At 45.4% G+C, this 17,300-nt stretch overlaps 1 protein-coding gene across 1 annotated transcript; it reads left to right on the top strand.

The window, feature by feature from the left end:
• Window positions 1-395: 395 nt before the first annotated feature.
• Window positions 396-15,467, top strand: aff3 (AF4/FMR2 family, member 3). The gene is made up of 19 exons (XM_040200797.2): window positions 396-589; window positions 2,319-2,363; window positions 5,171-5,230; window positions 5,385-5,418; window positions 5,534-5,591; window positions 7,055-7,106; window positions 7,584-7,618; window positions 7,796-8,009; window positions 9,809-11,719; window positions 11,835-11,962; window positions 12,070-12,232; window positions 12,328-12,431; window positions 12,564-12,627; window positions 13,377-13,513; window positions 13,626-13,697; window positions 13,812-13,935; window positions 14,024-14,073; window positions 14,186-14,391; window positions 14,522-15,467. The coding sequence occupies exons 1-19, from the start codon at window positions 518-520 to the stop codon at window positions 14,641-14,643; spliced, it is 3,651 nt and encodes a 1,216-aa protein (XP_040056731.2). The 5' UTR covers window positions 396-517; the 3' UTR covers window positions 14,644-15,467.
• Window positions 15,468-17,300: the final 1,833 nt, after the last annotated feature.

The raw sequence follows: 17,300 nt of genomic DNA on the forward strand, positions 1-17,300 counted from the left end.
ATCCATGTGGAAAAGGCCTCCCTTGTGTATGACCCAAAAATGAATTTGAAAACCTCGGTTCAACATTACATAAAAATAAATTGATTTCAATGGTCAATCTGACATTTCATTTCCTGACTTTCAGGCTAATTAATCACATGGGAAGTTAATGGCACCCCAAAAATGGTTAAAAATAGATAGCTTTCTCAATGACTCGCACCGTTCATCCGCCCTTTGAGTAAAACGTACGGACGTCACATCACATCAGCGACTCTGACGTCCTCGTCGGGCCCATGAAACGGTGCCGCTCCGTGTCCCGATGTCCCTTTTCGCGTGAGCCGCCCGTGTGTCATCCGTGACGTCACCGGACCGCCCACATCGCCCCCCCCCCCCCCCCCCGCCACCCTGGTGACACACACGGACTCTCTCCGGCAGTGTGCGAGCCGGTGTGCGAGCGTCACGCGCAGGGCACCGCATCCGCAGCAGCGAGTCGTCAGTGGCATGGACACCGGAGGACAGCGCTGAACCGACCGGAACCATGCCTACTGTGCTCGCGGGCAAAGGGAAACTTTCCATCGTGCGTTTTCTACTCAGATGCGCGCATTCTCAGGTGAGAGACATGCACGGATCGCACTTATCAAACTGCGCGAAGGGGGTCGTGGATAAACGGTCCTTGGTCAGGATGATCGCATATTTATGTATTTATAAGTCACAAAATTGTTGCGAATACCGACATGACATGAGAGGAGCGCTGCTTCAGAGTCGTGCATCTCACCCTCAACGACTGAGTTTACAGATTAAAACTATTTCCCATTTTACTTAAAGGCACAGATGTAAATAACTGGGAATAACTTCAGTAATTGCTGGTGTTTTCAGAATGTAACAGGTGGCGCAGGCTTCTCTAGCTGGCTCTCATTGATGCTTGTTATGATGGCTCGTGGTCTGTTTGGCCCTGGGGGAGTGAGCTCATCGGGGTATTGCACCAGAGCTGTAGCCCGGGGTGCTGGTGGGTACATGGAAATGGGAAACAGATTGCTCATGATCATATCTCCTCCAATGGACGCGTAAAGTTAACGTGAGGAAGCAGGCGCGGCTTTTGCTTGCGCAACGTGCCACCCGGGGGGGTGAAATACGGTCTGGCTGTGTTTAGGTTTTTCATTTAGTGGATGTAGAAATCAGACGGGTTTCGCACACACTGTTTTCCATGTGCAGGCGTAAGAGTCCAGCCACTGAGACATTGACCTTAGTGAGTCACGCATGCAAGAAGAGATGGCTCCCGCACACTCACACATGCATGCGCACACGTTTTTCTGCTGCGCATACTTATGCTGCACAGATGGCACAAAAGACAGAGTGAGGCGTGTGAGAAAGAAGCAAATAGGGTTTAACATGTTGACGGAATGTCAGAGGTTAATGAGTCTCCATAACCCTGAACACAGGCAGTGTAAGTGTTCAGCAGATGAGGTTTGTAGAGAAATTCAGAACCGTGGAAAAGTCAACCAGAAACCAAACACATGTAACGAGTGTGATTAGTATTTTGAATGAGTAACTCAAGGAAAAAATTGTTATTTGGTCCAAAATAAAAGATCTGTTTTTATGCAAAACTCCCAGTCAGAATGAAACACGCAAATAAAATGGAAAGCACCTACACAGTTCCATGAAGAAATGTAGAGGACCGGTGAGTTATCCTAAATGCTTCGCTGCCTTCGGGCCAGCGAGGGGAATCTGAATTCTGAGCTGAACTGTTCAAAGGGGAGAAACGTGGCGGAGGGGGAGCGGGATTGCCTAACGCGGATGGAAACAGAAACACAATCCGCATCCGTCTGATCATCTGCAGCTGTGATTTCTAAGATATGAGTCATCAACAAGCTCGTCTTAACTCTCACAATTACTGACTGCGTGTGTGTGTGTGTGTGTGTGTGTGTGTGTGGGGGGGGGGGGCAGTTTGCAGTAAAGTTTGACACAGAGTTGTGAATCTTGCAGCAAAAAGGCGGGAAGCAGAGCATGGAAAGTGTTTTTTTATGTGTATGTGTGTGTTTTTTGTGTGTGTTTGTGCGTGTCATCTTTGTGAGAGGGAAAAGTCTTGAGCAGCGACATGTGAAAGAAACAAATGAGTCTATGAGCCGTGTGTACATGCACATGTATGTGCACATGTGCACAGTATCTGCCGGTGGATTTGAGATGAGACACTTTGCACCGTGATGTAACGTAGATGTTACATATGGTTTCTATTCTTTCTCTAGTTGACACTGAACTTGTGCTGTTTTTCCTTAAGTGCAGCCTTAACGTCCTGTGACTTTGTCCTCGTTGACCATAACGTCTTTCTTCTGTCTACGCAGGTAACAAGAAGCCAACACAACAGCTGTGCCAAAGAAATCCTCGAGGTAAATACTTACTTTTTCTGTACCGATACTGTTGTAACAGTATCAGTAATCGACTGTGAACAACCATTCACATTTGTCTCACACTAAATGTTTTGAGTTGTATTCCGGGGGACAATTGATGGAATTTGCACATGATTGAATCTTAGGCGGAGTTTGATCCATTAAACTGGTAGTTGACAACATTTCGGAACACAGAGAATAATGCCTGGATCTTCTATTTAAAATGAAATGAAAACAGAATAGCTTGAAAGTTAGATGCTGGAATTATTAAACAAGGCTACAAAGCAGAGAAATGCAGTCCAGCACAGCACTTGAGAAATAATCACATAAACAAATGATCAATTAATCCATTAAACAAGGTTTGAGGTAACGAGGTTGCTTTGAGGTTTCTACCTGTTTCTCCTCTCATGTTGGTTGTTTTTTTTGCCAAAGCAGCGGATGTGTCACGTGCAATGTGTCTGTCACCAGTGTGGGGCACACAGGGGGGAGCGCAGGAGGAGATCAGAGATGCAGAACATGCGGTGCAAAAGGAAGATGGAAACCCATAATGCTCCACCTGGGAGACCTTGTTTGTTGTTGAAGGAGGAAGGGGGTGAGGGCTGGCGCTGTGTCCTTGGCGACTGCAGGAGGGATAAGCGAAGTGAAAGGATGAGCGGAGAGAGGAAACGCTTTCCCTCCAGGGCTTACTGCGTTTAGAGGATGACAGGAGTGAAGAGGAGGACGCTAAGCACATTCACCTGCCGGGTTCATAAAGGATGTGTCATCTAATCAGTACCTTTAGATCTGATAGAGTGGGAACATTCCCTTTAGTAGACTCGAGATGAAGAAATGATTTGCTATTTTGCGACGTGTGCTTATTTGCTTTCTTGCTGAGACTTAGATGAGCTTAACTTAGTATAACAACTTGAAACACGGCTAACAGCCAGCTGGGCTCCCTCATCTGTCAATGAGGCAAAACTAAAAAATGCGCACGAACAATAAAGTGTAAAAATGGCAGTGGGGGCTCACAGACGTGAGTGGTGGTGTATTCTCCAAAATGTTTAATTATTTCATTCCACACACACACACACACACACACACATCCCATGACATCCCAGCCGATAAAACGTGACCTTTCTGCAGCCGTCGTCTCCCGCAGCCAGTGAGTGTCACACACATGTCCATTGCACACTGAACCCCATTGATTCCACATCACGGCACAGCTGAAGACCAAGGTCACGCTAACATTTTACAAAATCAGGCCATTTCGTCGGAATCCATGAGGTCTGGTTTGTCTGAGTGTGACTGCGGGCAATCTAATCAACAGAGATTATAATCAGAGCTGAAGCAGCGACAGGGCACGGAGGTTTCAGAGCTCTCTTCACGAGGCGGGCTTCCCTCTCGAGTAGCGTGCGGAGAGAACGACGAACAAGGGGATCAATTTTCATAATAGGCCAGGTGTACAATCATATGTAATCACTTAAGTCTTCCCTCAGGGGGGGCAGCGACGCATTCCTGTGGCTGAACTGTGAGGCTTCGCCACGCGCACTGTGGGTGTGACACCAAACACCTTGCAGGATGGGTAGTCGACGCGTTCATATTTAACTAAATGTACCAGTAATTGTACAGTCTTCAAGAGTTGAATACGGTTACGGATAACAATCATTTTCATATGAAAAAAATGTTTTTTTTATCAATGAAGTGTCAAAACTACATATGTATACTACATATATGAATTACATATGTATATAGATATACAAATGTAACATACGCAACACATATCACAAGTTTAATCAGCATGAATTGATTGAATAAAATGTATATCCAATTAACTTTGATAATAATAGTGTAAGGAAGTTTGTAAGGGTGGAAAAACAAATAATCACCTACCTGAATAATCAACTCTAATCTAACTATAATCTACCACTGGCTATTTCAGCACTACATGAGTCTCCTTTCAGTTCAAACAATTATTTTGGCCTTTATAAAAGCTGACATGTTTGTCACGGCGGTGACCAACAGAGGAGCTGGAGGCTGCAAGGTGACGGTTCAGATACTGTATTGCTGTCACGCTTCACGCATCAAGGGTTTTGATGAACTAGCTTGTGTTCTGGCTCGCTGATTGTGCATTTTTGTTAGATTTCTGCATAAGAAACTCAACAGGCAAATGGTACTCAGGCCGGTTCTCTTGGGATGCTAAATTATGTCTTTTAAAAAAAGTTTGGATTACATTTTTAGCCTTTACCATTTAATTGGCTCACCAACAAATGGGGCAAGGAGGTTTTATTTGGTCACTTTAGCGAACACAGAAAAATTCAGAGAAAAGAGCTGTGAAATGTGAAATTAATATAACAATGTAAATATAGCAAATTCTTGAAATACCTGAAAATAGACACATCAGGTGATCAATAAAAAAATGAACTAAATGATTGCTCAGACATCTTGACAAAGTGGCAAAGTGCACACTTACCAACATGCATCTCCTGGTCTACAAACAACATTACACACTGAGACTGACCCTTCCCACGACCCTCTATGATAGAGGGGGTATAGAAAATGGAATGGAACAAATGGACTAACGCTTATTTATATCTTGTCACACTCCCCCTGGTTGGGAGGGAACCCTGCTGATAACGAGTGTCAGCTGCAAAATTGGCTCATCTGAGCTGTATGTGTGTTAATCCAAATGGGAGAGATGAGTTGCTCCTAAATTAAAGAAAATAAAGAACGTGTGAATGACAGATTTAGGTTGTCTGAGTTTCCGCACGCGAAGAACAATACTCATAAATTCACCTTTCACACCGTCCCCCGCCCCCTCTGTGACTCAGGACATGACCCAGCGAGCCTCAGGGGGTGACCAGGCCCAGCGAAGCCTCTACATCTCTAAGGTATGTACGTGTATTGTATATCGGCCCCAGGATTGAGACGGTATCTCTGGTTTCTGCTTCTATCAATATATATTATTGGCCAATAATAATATGCTGTTGTAAATAGAGAATTTTCCATACCATCATCATAGCATTTTCTTTCTTTCTTTCCAAGGAAGCAAAACAACCGGCTGCACAACTAAGACAAAGTATGTGTTCACTCACTGTCCGCTTGTCTGGTGTTTGCGTTCCCTCTTACAATTGGTTGATTTATGGTTTGTTGCCTGGTTTCAAATATGTTTTCTGTCTCTCCCTCTTTCTAAGGTCGGGGGGATGTTCAGCTGCGAATGACCCGTCACCCTCGTGTGGCACCTCACAAATCGTAAGTGGCTAATGAGGAAACATGATCCACAGGTCATCAAACAACATAATTCATCACACACATGATTTATGTCTTCTTCTCAACAGCTGTTGAAAGGTAGAAATCATGAACATTATTGTCAGTGTGGCTACAGAGAAAAGCATAAACATGAGTGAAGGGAAATAGACGTACAAACTCAGTCAGCTCAGTGTTTCAGGCTACAACACAAAGGTCAGGTCAAAGGTCAGACAACATTCCTGAAAGCTCTCAGTTGAGACTGATGTGCTCCTGGTTGTTTTCTCTTTACATGCTCTCTGTTTTACTGTGAAACACATGTTCAGAGTTGTAAGCACAGTGAAAATGTTTCAGTGTGCCAAGCGTGTAGGAAATTGCGGTGGCTGACGTTAAAATGAAAACGTATTTGGCCTGTTTGGGGCCACAGCAGACACACGACGAGGACCCGGTGTGCACGTTTAATGGCTCGATCCAAGCTCACAGCAATACAACAATTTATTTTTAGGCCAAATAGACTCGCAAAGAACACACACGTTTTTCTCACTTAAACTCACTTAAGCAAATAGTTTACTGAAACAAATGAGAGAAATAAAACCCGGCCATTTCTATGAAGCCAAGTTCAGCAGCAGAAGAAGAAGAAAACACAACAAAAGCTGCAGCAAGCTGCCAACTCCTCTCTCCCCCTGCTCCAAAGAATTCAACTTTCACTTCCTCAGCCTCACCGAACTAGAACCTTCCACCAGCCAGGGGAGCACAGGGTGAGCCAAACAGAGTAGGCATCCAGATCATGTACTAAAGAATGCCATTTAAACAAGGTCCCTATGTTGCTGATACCATTAAAACCAATGAGCAACCCAAATGTAGAAGAGCAAACACTCTCCTTCGCTGCATTGCAGAGCAGCTGATCCGCCACAGAGTGGACAACAAGCCCATGAATTAATCAAACGCAATTGATCAAATAAACTGAAACAGTGGTATTGTTAATGTTGAGTTAACAGAGCCTATAGTAAAATGGGAGACGGGCAACCTCCTCTGGTGTTTTCGGGAAGGTGTGTCATTACCAGACTTTGAAATTGTTGAAAATTACATATGTTCCAATCTGACATGATAAAGTTGTATCAGTGCCAGAACTGTCCTTTAATTAATGATATATGGCACCAGGCCACAATGTCACTGATTACAGTCAAATCGTAAATATACTGCAACTATACGATATGCAACATTCCCAGGTAATGTGTTATTGTAGATATCAATGCTCTCCGAGTGACTCCCTCAGTGATTTATGTTGACTTTTAAATATCTGAAAAAGAGAGCGCGGGTAATATATCAATAATCGCTGTGGGCTGAGTTGAGGTAAACTCAGAATTGGTTCTGGGGGAGAAAAGGTCAAATCAGTGAATCTCTGTTCAAAGTACTAGTGATTCAATGTACAATTATTGCATCTTTTGTGTGTCTTTCTTTGCTGACAGCATGCTCGCTGATGACCTGAAGCTGAGCAGTGATGATGACGACACTCAAAGGGTAAGTGACTCGCAAAGTGCTTTGAAGATAACACATCTATACTAACATTTCTTTGTTGTTAATATCCATGTGAATCATGCACCAAGACTGAATTCAGTCTCTCAGCCTGAGAGATACAGAGAGATACAGTTTAATAAATATATTTTTCAACACACCTAGAAGCACCTATTATGTGACTGAAAAATGCTAAAAGATAGCAGTGTATTTTAATCCCAAGTGGGGTGGGCCAAATGTTTGACATGACAGATATAATGACTATAACTTCAGTAACTATGTAGTTTGACCTACATTTTTTCAGGACATGTTTAATAGTATTCACACACACCCACACGCAGTTTTGGTCAACTACCATTCACCTAAGAATAGCTTCACTACTCGCTACTAAGGGTGATGAGACTTGAAGAGGAGAAAGAGCAACAGTGCAGAGTGTAGATGTCGATATTTCTGTGATAAGTTCCTTTTCTTTGTTTTTTGAAGGCAACTCGTGAGTCGGCTTCCTTGGAGGGACACAGGTACTTGATTACAAATATCATGTGCATATTGTTGATATGAGCTTTGTGTGTAAACTTAAGTCGAATTGCATGATTAACAGCCGTATCTGTCAGACCCTGTGTGTGTGTGTGTGCGGTTCACTGTGTGCATACGCTGACCCCTCTGATGTGTGTGTGTGTGTGTGTGTTGACTGACAGCCTGTCAGCACAGCGAGCGCACACACATGGCAGGCGAGTGAGACATTCCAGCTCCGACTCTTCGTGCTCGAGCTCCAGCGTTGAGTCGTGCAGCGGCAGCAGCAGCAGCAGCAGCAGCAGCAGTCTTTGCTCCCGGAGCCCCGGCCACAGCCCAGACGTCCACCCGGATCCCGCGTCGCCCGCCAACGCGCAGCCACCGGGCAACAGCAAGGAGGTACCAGTGCTGAGCTACGGCCTCCTCTTCTTCTGCTCTCAATCTTCTCTGACCATGCCTCGCCTGTGTGTCTCCTCCTCTGGTGTTGCGCCCTCGGGTGAATTCTCTACAGGGAGTGGTGGCCTCGAGGCATTTCACGGCAGGTACGGAGAGGGACAGAGGAATGAGGAATGACTGTGGAGTAGGAGAGGAGGAAGAGGAGGAGGAGGGTGTTGAGAGGCCGAGCTAGCTTTGGGAATTAGTGCCTGGGTGTCATGTCAACAAGCCCGGTCTTAAAGAGGAAAACCCTCAGGAGGTGGAAGTCATCAAGGCTTGATATCACATTGACGTCTACAACCAGAGTTACCTTTGCTTTCAAAAAAACGCAGAGGATGTGAACTACTTGCAGGTCATTTTCTTAGATAAGAATTGAATCGGTGACTCGTCACTGATAGCTAGGATGGAGTTTTGGAGGTGTGATGCATTATGGGGGTTGAGACGTGGGTCATGAAGTGTAAACCTGCAGGTCTTTTATGAATGGAAAGCCCTGTACAACACAGTCTGTATTATCAGACATGCACTACATTGGGCCCCTATAGAAAGGGAGGGAGTGGAGTGTTTGGGGTGGGGGATGGGGGAGCGGGAGGAGGGTAAGGGGGGGGCGGCACACCATGTGTTTTTCATTTACGTGGACTGTTCAAATGTCTCCCGAGGAAGAGATGGGGGTTGGAGTTATGGAAGCAGCGAATCCAGAGTTCCAGGTAGTGAGAGAAAGAGGGAGGGCTAGAAAGGAAGGAGGGAGAGCAGTCGAGACGGTACAAGAGATGCAGTGTCTTCTCTGGAAAGAGGGCGAGGGACGTGAGGAGGAGGAGGGGGGTCACTGTTTGACTTGAGGAGTAGAGGTTGAATTTAGTTCCTGGTCAGCGGCGAGAGAGAAACGGGAACGCGAGAGAGAGTGAAAGAACTTTGCTCTCCAGCTGTGAGTATCCTCTTTGTATTTGTTGTTTTTGGTGTGTTTTTTACGTAGAAAAACTATTTTTGGTTGCCAAGCCAGTTGTTAAGCAAACATTAGGTGACTCATTTGGCATGATTGGATGTGGGTTGACTACTGTAAGCACATATGTGGACCGTGAGACCATGTAGAAAGTCGGCTATTGTAAGAAGTGTAAAATGTCAGTTGGAATTTTTAGTGAACCCACACTTTTTAGACGTGAGTCATCATCTAGAGCTGCACTTTTTGGAGTTTGGATTGTTTTAACAGCAGCTGGGTCAGAGATTTGTTACGAGCACTTTAAACGGCTCCTTGTAAAGGAAGAATATCGTGGTATATTTTTGTTATGCCTAACCATGTTACCTATGAACTGGTTTATCTAAAGACAGTACAGGAAGGTACCAAAGTTCATACACTTATGTCCTGTACGTAAGTACAATTTTGACATACTTGTACCATAGTTGGAGTATTTCATTTTTCTGCTACTTTACTATGTTTGTATTCATATTTAAGTGCTTACGTTACTCTTCTTATTGAGATGTTTCAACTTTGAAATGATCACCTTTTGAATCATGAAACATACTGTATGTTTCCTGCATACATGAAATGTCTTTCTTATCACTAGTCACTTCAAATATATTTTACTTTGAAATATGAAAATAGACTCACACTTATACAATAGGAACCACATGTAGTCAGAATTGTAGTTTTATAAACTCCAGGCTTTGAAATTGAAGGTGTGCATTAAGCTTCACTATAAGCAAAGATTACTTTGAGGTCCATTACTTTGATTAATATTTGTTTCTCTATTCTTCTTTGATTTCTTAAGACTGATCACCCCCAGTGGCAGTTGGACGAATGGCTGAAGAAATCCCGGAGAAAATCTTCCAGCGGTGACCAAGTGCACAGCGTTTCGGGACGTCCTCCCTCTCCCCACACCCAAAGAGCGCCGTCTCCAGCCAGGTTCTGGGACAGCAATCAGGAATACAGCCCCAGCCAAAGCCCTATCCCCAGCCCACAGTTCAATTTCAGCCACAACACCAGCCACCTACCTAGCCCTGGTTATAGCTACTGCCCTAGCCCCAGCCCGTTCCCCAGCACATGCCCAAGTCCCGGCCCAAGCCCCGGACCCAGCCCGATACCCAGTCCAGTTCCAAGTGTTTGCCCCAGTCCGTGTGGGAGCCTAGCCCGTAGCCCTAGTCCTATCCATAGAGACCCTCCAAGAAGCCCCAGTCCCGGCCTACCAACTCCTTCCGGGGTTCGGCACTTCCCAGTTGTTCAGAGAACACAACCTAACCTGACAGCCAATCCCCACAGGACGAAAAACAGGTCATGGATTACCCCATTGCCTGATACTGATGCAAAGAGCAAAGCCACAAGCAGCATTCCTCTTCAACCAACTCACCAACACCGGCCCAAGACTCGACCCACACAGAACCAAGACCAAACCAAACCGAAGACGTCTGCTGTTTTAAACTCTAACCAGAGTCACGGACAGAAATCTAGACCCAAGTTGAACTTTCATCCTAGTTCTAAACAGCTCTCTGAGGCTCCCAAACACACATCACATCTTGAGCAAATCCAGAACAGCAGATCGAACCACAGCTCTAACCACAAGCCCAGGCCTTCGTTTCAATCAAGCTCACATCGTAGCTCCAAAACATCAAGACACTTAATTCCCACTAGTTGTGAAACCAAATCTGATCATATTTCTCAATCAAAATCTGCAGCTAATCATAACACTGGGTTGAGCTGTAGATCTAACCCCAGCCTTAAACCTAGGGCCAAGTCTTCGGAGGGTACAGCCCCAACTGCTGTGCGTGTTAATCATACTGTAACAACACGGAAGAAACCTCAGTCCAAGGAGCAGGAGGTAGACCTCAGAGGAGATCATCTTTCCCAAAGGGGGAGAGAAAACCAGAGAAAAGAGGACAGACAACATAAAAAACAACAAGGGAAACCGGAGAGAAAGGAAGACAGGAGGCTGGCGGAGGAGCAGCTACTGAGACGTCCCTGGATCCACAGTTCGGCAGAAGAAGAGGAGGAGGAGGAGGGATTGATAGAGAGGCAGAGGAGGAGAGAGGAGGCAGCAAGAGGGGAAAACCGTCGAGGAAGGGGACAGCAACTTCAGTGTGAATGGCAGACAGTCCTGGCCAAAGAGAGACTGCTGACCAACACTGATCAGGGCAGGGCAAAAAGAGCAGGGAGAAGTGAGGAAGAGAGAGAGTTACAGCAAGACCCGTCACCGCCTCCGTCACGTTCGCCAACTCCTCACAGACCACCTACCTCGCCCTCCCTCTCCTCCGCTCCAAACTCTGATTCGGAATCTGAATATCAGGCTCCGATCACCAAAGTTCCAGCAGACTCCACCTCTTACAAGGCACTCCCCAAGAGGGGGCGGCAAAGCCTCGGCAGGTCCGGTGCCGACAGGCCAAAAGTCGTGCTCCCCAGAGGACCCACCTCGGCTCATCCAAGTGAGGGGCAGCAAAAACTCTACACCCTGGTCCCATTCGGGCGAGGTGAACAAACTACAGCACCTTCCCAGCGAGGGCTTCGAAATCTCGTGGTGCAGATAGACCTCTGTCTTCTCAAAAGGGTCCCGGACAGCACTACCAGTTCCACCCTTAAAAAGCCCTCCTCCTCTTCCTCCCTGTCATCCACGAAGGACAAGCAAAGAGAGGCCATGAAACACCTGTACGTCCCTGAGACCGTGTCGAAGGACAGCAAAAGGAAACGCAAGGTAAAGGACGCGTACATTTGCCTTGACGTGTTGCGGCGCACGCTTTCATTCATATTCATATCTGAGCGTTGATACAGGCCTGTTCTTCAAAGCGCGTGTGTTTGTGTGTGACCAGTCGGAGAACGGCGTGTCACACAGAGAAAGCAAGAGGAGCATTCCCCCTGCGAAGGACCTCTCGAGCCAGAAGGAGCCCGCACCTCACGCAGTGGAGCGCAACTTTGTGACAGAAACCGTTCACAACGGGTAAAATAACAGCCACTGCGTTTCACAGACAAATGTGTAACGATGCCGTTCTAATACATACAAGAAGTGCATTGTACATGTGTGTGTGTGTGTGTGTGTACTTGCAGGTACTTGGAGGAGTACTTGGACAACAAGAGGCCGTTGTCTCCTCTGTCTCCACTGTCCGACAGCCCTCAGTCCACCAAGCCCCCCCTAAAAACAAAGACCTCAGAGCAGCTTCACGCCCATGTCCACAAAAACAGAGACAGGAATAGAGATTCTGCTATAAAGGTGAAACAGAGAAGTACTTGTTTTGATCGCCCCGACTCCGTTCCTCGCAGCCTTTTGGTTCATCTCATCTATTTTTTTTATGTGCCTGTTCACAGCCCAAGATGGAGGGGGAATGTGTGAAAGTGTCAAGACAGCCCCAACCACCATCTGAGTCCTGGGGCGCTGCAGGACACAGAGGGGCCGTGCCAAACAGCGAAACGTGAGCCCCAATTCACGTAATGTTTGTCTGATAGAGACTATCTAGACTTCTAGCATGGGCTTTATGATGTACTTGTGATAAACACACTACAAATGCACTGCAGTTATCTTTCTGTATTTCTGTGCATCTTAGTGCGCACCATGCGGAGTACTACTTACATGAAGCTAAAAGGATGAAGCACCGGGCAGACGCGATGGTGAGTCTGAATAAAAATCGCCACAGACAGTGAGAGGAAGTGCAATGATTGTTAACAACCTGGTAGCTCTGGCTTCACCTATTAGTGATCAAATGAAGTGAAGCGAACATTATTGGAAATACTGCGACATTGAGGGAAATACAAGCATTTGCTCTGTGACTTAACTCAAGTTACTTGTTCATTAAGTACACAAAGCACTTGGTGTACACGGCACATTTCTTTTCAGGGAATATACAATGTGCCTCACAGAGACACAAGAAGGTACTGTTTGAATAACTATGTACGGAGTATGCTTCGTCAAACAACTTTTAAATATGTTTCATACATTTGATAAGCCCTTCAACACGGCCAAATGTGGTTTTAAAATGGAAACGTAAAAAAAAGTTGCGCTTTGGCCTACTGTCTTTTTAGGTAAACCAGCAGGACCATCAGGATGCTGCATTAGTCTAAGATACATTCACTTATAGAATTAGTTTGCTCTTCTTCAGAAAACAATGGAAATTGTACATTTATTTCTGAAGGGAGAATGACGCAAGCTGGTGGTGAAGAGCGGAGCCTCACAGTTGTTTTAGTAGCCTTCGATAGAGCTAGGTTAGAGTTTCTGTGCTAAACACCTCTTGAACCAATGTTTCTCCTACAAAGATCCAAAGACATTCTCAGCTAATGCCGGCTCTTTCTAGGCACCGACAATGACAACCTTCCTTTTAATACTTTCTCCTTACCGGTTGTGTTGGATTTCTTATATCCAGGTGGATAAGCTGGGGAAGGCTGTGAATTACGTGGACGCTGCCCTCTCCTTCATGGAATGTGGGAAAGCAATGGAGGAAGGGCCACTGGAGGCCAAGTCTCCTTATACTATGTACTCCGAGACGGTGGAGCTAATCAGGTGAGCTGCTCATTCATGCACAAACGGAGAACAAACATTGAGGTACACACTGTCAGACATGTGCACACTTATATCAGCCACAGCGCCATTGGTAACAGTCTTGTGTCTTAAGGTACGCAATGAGGCTGAAGAGCCACTCTGGCCCCGGGGCGAGACAGGAAGACAAACAGCTGGCCGTTCTGTGGTGCGCATGTCATTTGCTCTGTTTACGCCACATCCATCATCATATTGAAAGGACCCGCATTTCCACGGTGATCTGTGGCTCCGTCTGAGTCTCTGCGGCTTGTGTTGTCCACAGCTTCCGATGCCTTGCCCTCCTTTACTGGCAAATGTTTCGTTTAAAGAAGGACCATGCGTTTAAGTATTCCAAAGTTCTGCTGGACTACTTTAAGGTACATCCAAAAACAGGCTTGACGTTCCAGGTACATAAAGGCATTCATACATAGACATTTCTCTTTGGTACAATTTAAACATCTGGGTTTGGATGACTGGTTCATGGTGTCATTACAGACTTCTCCTAAAGTGCCTTCTACACCACCCTGTTGGAGTGACTCTGGGAAGTAGGTGGATAATAACTATATTACATGATGTCCATTGGTTTGATTTGCTTTCGTTCCACTAACCAGCTGCTCATCGGTCACTAACATACTGCACATGCATTTTCTCCACCAGGGGCACAGGAGCACCCCCTTCCTCACTCTCCCCCACTGCCAAACACCTCGGACGGGGGTCGCACGGGGGCAGCGCCTTCTCCTCCCTTATAAGCATTCCCCAACGTATCCACCAGATGGCAGCAAACCATCTGAACATTACCAACAGTGTCCTGTACAGCTACGAGTACTGGGAGGTGGCTGACAACCTCACAATGGAGAATAAAGGTATAGAAGTTGCCCCGAGCGACACAGATTCAGATGGAAATAAGCCACACACGTAAAAATGGATGTTTCTGAACACTGCTGATAGCGCGAGGTTTTGAGAGCACTGTCTTTGTTTGTTTTTTCATTGCAGAGTTCTTCAACTACTTGAATACTTTGTCTGGGCCTTTGACTCTTCACAGTAGCATCGCTCACGCCGTCCAATACACCAGACAGGCTCTTCAGTGGATACGCATCAGTGCCAAGCTTAACTAACAAGGAGAGGATTTACAATTATCTGTCTCACTTGGAAGAGACACAACTCTGGATCTCTATGCAGCTGATAGGACAGCACCAATATTTTCTGAGCTTGTTGGTTGGTTGGAATCCCCAAAATGGAGTCTGACGATCCTCGTGGGAGTTTGGGGAGTTTACCGAGTGCAAAGTCTTCTGAGGGAGCCGTCTTTCAACTTGTCACTGGCAGCTTTTCATTGGATTAAATTGAAGAGTTGTGTGCGCTATGGATTTGAAATTTCTAATTGTTTGCCAAACAGAAACGGGGGTCTCGTACAATTGCAGCAGTATGTGCATACGTGAAGCCTTTTTTATACTGGAATAAATCATTATCCAGCAGCCTGTTGATCTCGGGCCAAAGCAGGAGAAGATGCAAAGAAAAAGAGCAGTCAATCATATCCCACTTTCTACAAAGAAAAGTGTCTGCATTTTTCTAATGAAGCTTTTAATTAATTATTTTACAAGAAATATCTTTGTTTTCACGTTTACATGTTTTTACTGTGCAATATTTGTTGGGTTTTCTGTTTATAGAAAAAGAGTCTGCTGACATTCAAGGTTCCTATTTTGAAAAAATATATTTTTGTGCCTGTTCTGAATGTGGAAATATGTCATTTTGTAATTAATGAAGTTGAAGATATCATTAACTTATTGGTAAATGTCTTGGTTTGGGTTTGGTTACGGAGTTTGCATTTAAAATGTCCAGCTTCTTACAGCATTCTAATGCCACTAATCCATCTTCTACACTCATCCTAATTGTCGCATATTTGAATGAGTTTTGCATTCTGTAAATATGTCTGGAATTATTGTTAAGGAGAATTGTTATTTTTTGTGCCTTTTAGGCCACACAGGATGTAAACAGCGGTTAATCGTTTTGGGTGGCATCTTTCTTCTCCCTTCTCTTTTCTTCTGATATATTCCATAAATACTCTCGTCACATCGCTGGTCTCACAGCTCTGAACCGGAGCCAACCTCAGTGAAACGAGATAACGACAGCAAGCAGAGCTTAACCCTGATGGTTCAGGGCGCCAACACATCAACAAAAAATATACATAAAGACAGGCTGAGTATTATTTTTAATCAGTTGGAAAAATCAAGACATTGAGTTGTTTTCAAGCATATGAGGAATGTTCATAGGTTTTGCTTTCTTAACGTCCTCCCAACGCTCTCACAATGTTTTACTCCAAACCGTCATCAGAAAGTTATATTTCTAATGTTTTCATAATGTTATATTCATAACATTGTGCGAACATGTATCCCTAAAGTTCCAGATGTTTAGACATATTCCTGATTATCATAATTCAGTCTGATACCCAGTAAGTGAGGTTTTGGGTAACTTCATTTGGGATAAATTAAGTAACAGCTCAGTCTGCGTATTTGTTTGATGCGTTCCAAATCGTATTCGTTTAAGAGTTTAAGTTGCTCTTAATTTGATGGTTCGCGTTCATATCCCCGACACGCGCACACACCACAGGCATAGTGTGTGAGTCCGACTTGTTGGGTCGATCTCCCACGCCTCGCACTCACACAACCATCAATCATTCTCTGACTCTCCATCACCGCAACCACTTCCTGCTGCACCGTCGCGCATGTAATTTCAGCATCCGATGTCTGGTGCCATAGCAACAGAGAACAACCAATAAGGCAGCTCAGCGGGACACAGCGAGCCTTGAGTCAGAGCATCCTGCCGTTTCTCGATTCTGTGAAATGGGATTTATTGTAAGCCATAGCCCGCTCCTCTTTCCCCTATAGATTATGATCGTATTCCACCACTTGAATGGGACTGTGATGCACATCTACGTGTGTCGGTTATACATTTTTTTAAAACCTGCCATGGTTGCTTTACATGAATAAAAGCCGATAGATCACGTGTCTCATCATCTAAATCAAATCAGGCACTGATTTAAAATAAAAATGACGGAGACAAAAGACCACTTTGCTCAATGCGTTAGCCCTTTCTGCTCCGTCCGAGTGTCTTTCTGCGCTTACTTGCCTCCACCCACGGAGCTGTGGACTAACGGATCAATGCGAGCTGGTCGGAGGGGGCCACCGTGTCCACCGTGTCCACCGCCCGCCGTGTCCACCGTGTCCACCGCCCGCCGTGACGCCACTCCACTCGCTCAGTCTGCACGTGCCTCTGCGTCACGGGCCGGTTGTGCACGAATGCCCGGGCCGTCTGAGGACAACCTCAGAGCCAGACAGTACCAACGCCGGGGCGAATAAAGGAATAAAACCCAGACTGTCTGCCGCAGTGGAAGCAGGCGGCGTGGACACTTAGTGAACACAAACCCTCCTAAATGTGATCCATAGACACCTTTAAAAAAAAAAGTTGAACTTATGCGTCATCAATATTCAACTACCAGCGGCTCTTGGGATCATGTCGAGCGCGGAGGAGGGTTAATCTGTGTGCGATATATCAGATATGCAGGTTTAAAGACTGTACAAAGCTATTTCACAGTCAATTGAGGCGACATGCACTCGGGTACCCGCAGAGAGGCAGCATTGCAATGCAACTGAGAAAGGTTACAAGAACACCGGAACTTGAGCGTATTTAGATTTTGAAAGTAAAATTCAGTTTTACATTTTTGACCTAATTTGCCAAAGAACATTTAAATGACTACAACGAATGAAAGTTGAGTAAC

Source organism: Gasterosteus aculeatus, chromosome 16, assembly GCF_964276395.1.
Source record: "Gasterosteus aculeatus chromosome 16, fGasAcu3.hap1.1, whole genome shotgun sequence".
Classification (NCBI taxonomy): Eukaryota; Metazoa; Chordata; class Actinopteri; order Perciformes; family Gasterosteidae; genus Gasterosteus; species Gasterosteus aculeatus.